Source organism: Fundulus heteroclitus, chromosome 20 (genome assembly GCF_011125445.2).
Source record: "Fundulus heteroclitus isolate FHET01 chromosome 20, MU-UCD_Fhet_4.1, whole genome shotgun sequence".
Lineage (NCBI taxonomy): Eukaryota > Metazoa > Chordata > Actinopteri > Cyprinodontiformes > Fundulidae > Fundulus > Fundulus heteroclitus.
The window spans coordinates 22,129,244-22,138,705 of NC_046380.1; the positions used below are offsets into that span (position 1 = coordinate 22,129,244).

Sequence of the window (9,462 nt, forward strand, 5' to 3'; positions counted from 1 at the left end):
ACTAATTAGTCAACTCTGTCCACCTGTCTTCACATATACCTGCCTCAGCCAGAACCTTTCTTCTCCTCTGGTCTGGTGTGATGTACCCTGTCTCTACCGGATCCTGTGTGCTCAGCCACTTGGACTCTTCAGATAAAGATAGCCTGTGTCTGCCTGCTGCAGTTCTGCCTGTTTCCCTGTGAGTTCCAGCTGCTTGCTCTGCCCGCTCTGGTGTTTTCCCCTGGTCCACATCACCTGTTCTGGTCTTTCACTACTTCCATCCTCTGGTTTCCTGTTCATCCCTGCGTGCCTGCATCATCTGCCATAACTCATCTGTTTCAAGTCTGGTTCTGCTTGTCTGCCTCACCCTCCACTATTCATCCCTCACAATAAACCTTTTACAGAAAAGTAACTCTGTGTCCGGCTGAATATCGGGTAACAGCTTCATTTATTGCACGAAAGTCCAGTAGCCTCCGGTTTAAGCCTGTTTGCTGTTAACCTAACTCTCGCCAGACGGATTTTATTATGCCGAGCTCCACGCGTCTCCACACATCCATCTGGACCCGCTGATATTGGGAGGGATTTTAATACCACATAAAATGGACGAGCCAATCAGGATTGCCGGTTGGGATTTTTGTAGCTGTGACGTATCGGAGAAGTGACTGTTTGGATTCAGACAACAATGGCGGCTCACAGCGTGGAAGCCAGCAGTAACATTGATGCTATTTCATCAGTGTTGTCCAATGTACTGAACATTATTTCTTCAAAAGTACATCAGAGAACTATGAAAAACGACGTTTGTGCCCTTCTCCCGACCGGGTTTGGCAAGAGCTTGTAGCACATCAGTAAAGATGACAGACAAGTGGTTTATCCAATGTTATGCAAGGATTTTTGATAAGGCCCATCTTTCTGACATACATCTCCAATGGAGCGATCCCAGATGGATGTGTGGAGCTCTGCAGAATGAAATCCATCTGTTGAGAGTCGGGTTAGCTTGTTGTTGCGATGACCCGAGAACTGAGAATTTGCACAGACATAATCACTTATTCGTTTAATGGCATGAATTGAGTTTTGTCCTAAATCTTCTGTAACAATGTTTCCTTTTGCAATAAACCTTTAGAAAATAAGATTGAAAATTTTAGACGCATCTGTTACGTCTGAAGATGCTCGGTTTAATTTCCTACTCATTTTGTGCCCTTACAGTCTGATTATTTCAGATTTGAGTCTTTTTTTTCCCAATCTGCCTGAAACATTCTCGAGAAAGAAATGAGGAAAATTAGACTCCATTAAGTGCCCAACAACTTATGAATTTAATTGCACTAATTAGATGAACGGAGCCCGTCAGTGCCTCTAATGACCGCCTGTCTTGGCAGTGCAGCAGATGCCTTCTCCTCGACCCGAGCTGTAGACCGGAGACACACACACCCGGCTGTTTGGAGCAAGGTGGGTGAGTCGGATTGAAGGGGTGGAGGGGGGGAGGTAAGCGGAGGAAGGGGAGCTTTCTGACTGGGAGCTCCGGGAATCTTTTCTCTCCCAGCTCACCCAGTAACCTTTCAGTCCGTCTGTGTCGGCCTGCCAGGATGCTTGTACCTCGTTGCCCTCCCATCGATCCATCAGGGCCAGCTGAAGGTCGGTGAGGGCAGGCCGAGCTGCTGCAGGAAAAACAGACAGGAAAGGCATCGACATCCATACTGCCCGGTCGAATGCAGGTAAAACGGCTTCAACAAGTATGAATGTTGGGTAAATAGGACAAATAAAACACTTTAAAACAGACAAAAATGTCTAATTAACTTAATGAGATGGACTGATCCTGGTGCACCAACCTTCCTGAGTGCAGCTCCTCACAGACATGGCTCTTTGTCTTCCGTCCGCATGCAGAGCGCTGACTGTGATCAGGTACTGAGTGCCCGGCTCCAGGTCCCTCAGTATCACAGAGCTTCTCTGGTTGCTTACAGTCACAGTTTGAACATGTCCACTTGGAAAAGCTCCGTACTCCACAACGTATCTTTGTACCCGAGCTGGCTGCAGGGGCCCCCAGCTGACACGGATCTGACGGGGACCAGAGTCCGACACGGTGACCTCAGCTGGACTTAAAACGTCTGTGGGAGCGTGAAAAGAAGGGACGCTGGTGAGAAGTAGTCAATTTCTAATTTAATTTTTTTTACAAAGATCAGTTTGGATCACAAACATTTGAAGGGTTTCCAAAATCAGAATGGGAGGCCATTCCTACGATCATCAGGCTCCTCTCTTCTTCTGTCCATCAGGGCAGAAACCCCATCTTATCTGTGCACTCTATTCTCTTCCCTTTCCCATTGAAGGTACACCTGGTCGCACACTTCAGTGTTTGGCTGTATCTATATTATGGATGAGAACATGAACGAAGCTTGGGATCGTGCTTCTGGGTGTAGCTGTACTTGAATCCTCGATGGCGTTACAGGCAGAATAATCCCCACCTCCCATTTAATGCAATGAACACTCCTGGCTCAGTGTTTCTGTTTTTAGCTGTGTCTGTTTATTGGCTCCTGAGCTTTAGTCATTTTTTTTTTACTTTCTTTACTCTTATGTTTTCTTTCCCATATAAAGTAATTCTGGCACAGTGCACACGTTTTACTCCGTGAACAAACCTACTGCGGACAAACTTTAAGTGGCCATTTTTTTTCTCCTTCTGGAAGGAGCCACTGTTATGTTTACTGTTGCTTGAGTCGAGTTGGTACATTCCTTGTTTTTTGTTCCCATAAAAAGCATGCGCTGCATCCAGCTCTGTCTGTGTGCTGGATGAACTAATTATTAATCTATTAGCTATTCTTTAAACATTTCATGCTCAACCGAATCTGAGATGTTTGGCAAAAAAACAAAACAAAAAAAACAAGCTGAATTCAAACTAACCTATTGATTCAGAGTAAAGGTCACAGTTAATATATATAAAAAAAACTGTACAAACGAAAACAATACTCAGGACATTACTGAAATGGACCAATCGTGATGCAAGGGAGCATGACAAGAAGGGACACTGGTGAGGGAAAGTTTTTTTGTTCTTTTACATAATTAAAAAATGTAATTGCCCTTCCTACCAGGAAGCGTGGTGAAATTCACAGAGAGTGTGCTGAACAGCCTCTGGTTGGAATCCGGGTGGAGGGAAGCGGTGTAGGTGGTGTCAGGCTGCAGTTTGGTCAGCTCCACTCGGCTGGAGGTGCTTGGGAGAACCGTCCTGTTCTCATCCTGGAGTTTACCCACAGGTTTATACGTCAGTACATAGTAACCGCCGTCAGCAGCCAGAACAGGACTCCATTGCAGCACAGCACTATGGGAGGTCAAGTTAACCACGCTCAGTCGTTCTGCACAAATAATTTCTACGGGAATGAGGGGGAAAAAAAACATTAAAGGGGATAGAAGGAAGTAAACCAGATGGATTGATGTCCTGTAAATGCTCAAAAGCACTTTCCAACCATACACACACACATACTGATGATGGCCTCCCTCAGGTTCTCTACGATGATGTCGATGCTCTCTATGTCCACAAAGTGTAGGTGGGACTCCAAAGGAGGCGTCGCCACACGCCGTAACACCCTGTAGTCGCCATGAATGGTAGAAACAATCAACACGCGAACCCCCCGAGCCTTCAGCTCAGACATCGGCCCCTCCACGTCTCCAGGCTGGACGCCGTCTGTCACCCACAGCAGCACCTTCGGCACGTCCCCCTCCGCCTCCAGCAGCAGCAGCCGCCGCGCCAGTCCCACAGCCGCCTCCGTGTTGGTGTCCCCCTGCAGCTGGCGGACGCTCTGCAGGGCTCTCAGCAGGCTCTCCTGGTCGCCGTGAACATCCAGGTCAAACTCCAGGTGAGGCTCGGTGCCCACCAGCACCAGAGCCACTCTGACGTGGCCCCGGCCCAGGGAGAACGGGTGAAGGAGGTTGGCGACGAAGATCAAAAAGCGAGAGAAGTCTAAGGTGGTCACACTTCCGGAGGAGTCCAGCAACAGGAGAATGTCGCCTTCACAGCGGTCCAGCTCTGAGGAGGACAAGAAAATGAGCAAATGAGACACCTTTCCTTTTAGTCATACCACACACTGGCAAAAACGATAAGATATAGCATTACAACTATATTAGGGTCTTTAGCATATGTATACAAAACAGATTTTATTACTTTCAGAGGGGCCTTTACTTTCCCTAAGGAGGGATTCGTGTAACAATAAGATCCATTAACAGGAAAATGAGCCAATATTATCAACGCATCAGAAAATACTCCACTTCATTTGAATTTAATGGAGCTGCAAGCAAGCCCTTGTTGTAACGTAATGAGGAACAACGGGAACTGATTACAAAAGTTGATTTATCGCGTAAAATGTGGAGGGAAACTGTGGTAGAGTCTGCAGGAAAACAAGATGCAGATGCTATCATATCAACAGAGAGTCCAGGTTTCTTTATGTCTCAACCCAGCGTTTGATTTCCTCAGTAAAAGTTATATTTGACTGGATTTGGGGAATTTGATCAAATTGTAACCCATGCAGTTTAAACCGCATGTTTACACGCACTGTTGGAAAAGACAAGCATTTTTAATGTCACAGACCAAACTAAATCAGACCGAACTTTTCTTCTCTTTTAAGTTATTTTTGTTTGTTACATGTTGGAATAATAAGAGACGTCAACATTAATGAACATTTTTATCACATTTTTAAAAACGTAAATGTTACATAAAGTCACACTCAAATTTATTTATACTTCTAGCAGATTCAGGTGTGAAGTAATCTTCTAATCTTGCCAACATGTTTCTTCTGACTGGAAACGCTCCAACCTGACTCGAATCAGATAGAGAATCTGTGAATGGATCTAAAGATTAGGGTGATGACCTTTAAACAGTTTGGGAAAAGCCAAATGATGATGCAACGGCCTTGTCAGCTTCTGATTGGTTACTTTACAACATGTGAGTTGAATGGAGGAACTTGTGTGAATGTTTTAAAATAGCACCCCAAACAACCTGTGTCCTCCTGAAGCACGATGGAAAAATCTAAATAAATCGGTCCACACCTCTGAACCCGATGTGTGGACCTCTTCAAGTCTGGTTCAACCTTGGGTGTAATTATCAGGTGAAAGAAAGACATTATTACCCCCAAAGTAACATAAAAAGCCAGATTACAGTTAGCAAAGATCCACATTTGTTGGAGGTATTTTTTTCAACCTAATTGCTGAAACTATACTTGCTAACTTGTTAGGTTTCAGTCTGCCTAATTCTTATAGCGCCACTTCCATTCCACCTTCAAATTAAAAGTATTATGTAATTTATAATAATTTTTATCCTGTTTATCTTATGCTTTTTGTATTAGTTATTTATATCGGCTTGTTTTTTTTCATTAGTAGAATTTATTAGAATAAACTCTCCTTGGGGGTGTTTAAAAATGTAAAATACACTTCAGAAAAAAAGCAGTTTTAAAAGCCTCAGTGAAGTAAAATATCTGTGGAAATGGCCAAGCAGGGGGAATGAGCTTTCACATCGCTTTCATCCAATTACAGTTGTTGATATACATGCAGAGCAATTTCCTGCTTTCTGCACTCTTTGAAGAAAGATGCAGGGGAATGTGTTCTTGTTTGAGAGATGCTGAGGATGGCATCTGTCATATAATTGGCGTCAACTGGTGCCAGGGCCATATGCCACAGAAGCCAGCCACAAAGATCAATGAAAAATATGTTAATGCGTCATGTGGAGTTCAGTGGGTCTCCATTTAAAATGTGCCAACATCAAACACACAGATGGTAAACCACTCTGTCTATTTATGATACAAATCATCAAGGACTCTGTAGCGGACTTGGTGACTTTTGTTTCGCTTGATCTAATTATCTTATTTTAGGGGGCAAAATGCAGATAATCCTATTTACCTGCTCAAATCAAGGACAAATACATTACTTTCAAGAAAATCGTACTTACTTTTAGTTCCCTTTTTGCAGCGTGTAGACAAATACAAGATGTGTGACAAGCCACGCCTCTCTCTTTCCACTCCAGCTGCAACCCAATCCCCCCTTTCCCATTCTCACCCGTTGCCTTGCTTGCACATATTTTCAAAAATATACAGACACAGCAAAACACCACCTTTCAGAGGAACGTGTCTAGTGAGGAAGGAAGTAACTCATAACCCTATAATGCTGCTAGCAAAAGAACATTTCAATCCGCTGGGCCATGTTGCTCCACTGCTGCGCTGCTCTGACGGTGGCGTTCTACGGCCAGGGTGGGGCTAAGCCCTGAGTGGCAGCTGTTCACATGCACGTACATGCACATATAGCCGGCTTTGTAAACAATAGACTGGAGAATAACACGGCGAGATGGTGTGTGACGTCCTAACGTAGTCCATCTAAAAAGATAGCTTTAGTTCTTCACATCATGATGTTTAAGTTCTTTCCTGTGGCGTCTCTGCATTTGTGGCCAGTGGGGCACCAGATGTCGCTGTGGAGCTCTAAGTTCGCAATAATCAGTGAGACATGATCGTTCTTTATAGAACAATATTATAAAAAAAGGCAGATTCCTATGCCAATAAAATTCTGTTATAAGCAAAAATATCTCAGTCTGCCAGAATACTAACAGGCTCAGTAGGCACCACCAACGTTTGTTTAAATAACGAGCATCTGAAATCGCAGTGCACATACACGGTCTCAGTAGACAGCCGCGGGGCACAAATCCTGCGGCCTCCAGTTCAGATCGTCCAATCAAAATACTGGAAACGTTACGTTTACGTTCTGCCAGATAGTGTTCTGCCATCTCGGCAAGGCAAATTTATTTGCATATCACATTTCAGTTCAAGGACAATGCAAAGTGCTTTACATGATTAAAACATATGAAAAATAAAAACAGAATAATGGCAAGTAAAAAAACAGTTGAAATAAAATGTAGAAACATTTAAACAAAGTTTAACAGGAAAATGTAAACTAAAAGCAAATATTAATCTAGTGTTGGTTGTCCTTGCTGGCTCATTGAAGGATCAATGTGAATCTTTTCTGTTCAATAAATGAACATTATGAGTGAGCCTTTATTTGTAATTTTATGCATAAAACATTAAACTTATATAAAATGGCATTTCTAGTGTGTTGGCTTATGCTAATTTGTCTGTTAAATTTAAAGTCAGGTTGTATGCATCACAAAAAAAGTTGCTGCTAGTGTTGAGTTTTTGTGCCCCAAATAAGTTATCATGCCAGAGACGCCTCTGATTCCTTCTATCTAAGATAAAGACATTTTGCTTACTGCTCCTAGTTAGTTTGCTTGCATGGCAGTGAGAGGGTTAGGAACCTTTGGGTCCATCTAAAATTAATAGCAGATCTTATTCTTAAATACTTAAAATTGTTATGCTTTCTCTTCTTTTTTTTTTGCTAAAAATAGTTACCCTGTTTGATTTCAAGCTAGCTCATCCAGTGGACGTTGCCATGTATTTAATTTAAACAGCTCCCTTCATTGGACTACACGGGGTGACTTCCATCTTCAGGCTTTGAACTACGTCCAAGTCGTGCATACTTCCTTCACTAAATCTCATTCTCTATCCACAGGTTTTAAAGTTGAATACTGCATACACCACAGCTGAGTGACGTTCTAGTAACCGGTTCTTTTGGAAATAACACGAAGAAAATCAGTTTATGCAAGCAAAAAAGGAGCAGTCAATGTTTAACTTGTACCATTAATGTGGTCTGGTTCCAACGATACATTTTAAAGAGCATCCATACATCTTGTTTTAAACTATTTTAGGCTTTCGCTGTTTAATTATTACATATTTACATTTTCAAACCCAAATCTTCAAAGGACACACACTACATATCTGTTATTAAAAACAGAGCTTTTAGGTCTAAAATGTGGTTAAAGAGATCTTTAGTTTAGAGTTCTTTGTAGTTTTTCTACCATAAACATCTTCTCCACGAAAGAAAAAAACAATCTGCAACACCCTGCAGCGACTTCACGTCATTATAATTATTAATGATAATTTCACTGATTAGATCAGAAACTGCCCTCTTTAATTGAAGCCCATTTAACACTGTTATGCACTGAAGCGTCCCATCTGAGCTCTGAGTAAAGCGCCGTCCAAGTAAAAACTTGCCCAAACCAGACTGTGATGAAACGACCCCGGCTTGTTGTTTCTCAAGACTTGGAGATCTTTAACCTGCATTGCATGCAAGGCATCCCTGTGCAGGCTCATCACTCAACAGTCTCTAAATATTTGACTTGCTAAACTAGAGAACATTTGGGTGTTGCTTTCCAATTTTCAGTCTCTCAACAGGCATATAAAAATGATGCACATTGTATAGAAACTTAAATATTTTATGATGTGCCTTTAGTCGGCTTAGGTATGTTCCACCTTTACATATTATATACTGATATTTTCAATCCTTTATAACTAATGAAAATACGATTCTCATTTGAACTTAGGTCTGTAGTTTGCCTTTTCTAACACTTGAATCTGGTTTAATCTAAAAACTATTCCATAGTAGCTCGGGAAATAATCCAGTTTTTACATTCCATCTCTCAAAAAGATAAAAGAGTGACATTTTTCGCCGGGATGATTAGTCAGTGTGTTACTTACAGGCATGCAGCCTCATTCTGACATGTTTTTCTTTCGCCACCTCTGTTTAAATAAACTGGAGACTGCATATGAACTCACCTGTGTCAGGTAAAGCACCCGTCTGGCTAAAGCTCCGCTGCAGCGTCGCGAAGATCAAAACGCAGAGAAGCAAAAAGCTTTTCATTGTTTTTCTTCCCCTGAAACCTTTGAACGCAGCCGGGACTTTGGTTAGGACCTTCTCATCCAGGTGAGACGACAAACACCAGATCTTGGTATCATTATATCGCTTCCCATCGCTCAGCTCGTAGTCTCAGACAGTTTTGTCAGCTGACTTTCTGCTACTGACACTAATGTTTCCCTGCTTTCACTCTTAATGACTGAAGTGAACTTTCCTGCCTCGCTCACTCCTCCTCCTCCTCCCGTTCCAGGTCCAGGAAATGTTTTTTTTTTTTTTTACTTTATTTTTTTTTTTTTGAGAGTTTCATTTTTGATGGGAGTAAATAATTCCCAGATGACTCCCCGCCTCCTCCTGCGCTGCAGCTCGCTTTAATCCAAAGGTCATGGCGTTCATCTCTGCACAGATGAGCTCTGGTGTTAAACTGCACCACAGTTAGAACCCTGATAGTGCAGCGAGAAGGGAATCATTTCCACAGGAATCTGAGACAGAGCCTGTAGTTTTTCAAGAGAGAAACATTGAAAGCAGCCAGATAACGTTTATTAAAGGAACGTTTTCACATATATTTATTACTGCTGAAGACTGCTTGTTCCTTGTCTCTGCCTTTCTGTTTCAAATATGGAAGATGACGACTGTGGTCATCTACTCAGGTGAAAGCATCAAGTGTCACGTTGGAGTTTGTCTTCCCATGCTTGAAAATATTGCTGGCAATAAAAATGAGCTTAAAACTGTTCAGAGTTGTAATGATTTAGGACGTAGGATCCAGTATTTTGCCAGACAAGC

General features: G+C 42.4%; 1 protein-coding gene across 1 annotated transcript; it reads right to left on the reverse strand.

Moving 5' to 3' along the window:
- Positions 1-1,265: 1,265 nt before the first annotated feature.
- LOC105927083 (von Willebrand factor A domain-containing protein 1) lies at positions 1,266-8,904 on the reverse strand. Its single transcript, XM_012863685.3, has 5 exons — positions 8,604-8,904; positions 3,443-3,985; positions 3,051-3,329; positions 1,803-2,078; positions 1,266-1,631 (listed from the first exon to the last, which is right to left on the reverse strand). Exons 1-5 carry the CDS (start codon positions 8,686-8,688, stop codon positions 1,330-1,332), a joined length of 1,485 nt encoding a protein of 494 aa, XP_012719139.2. The 5' UTR covers positions 8,689-8,904; the 3' UTR covers positions 1,266-1,329.
- Between the last annotated feature and the right edge of the window lie 558 nt (positions 8,905-9,462).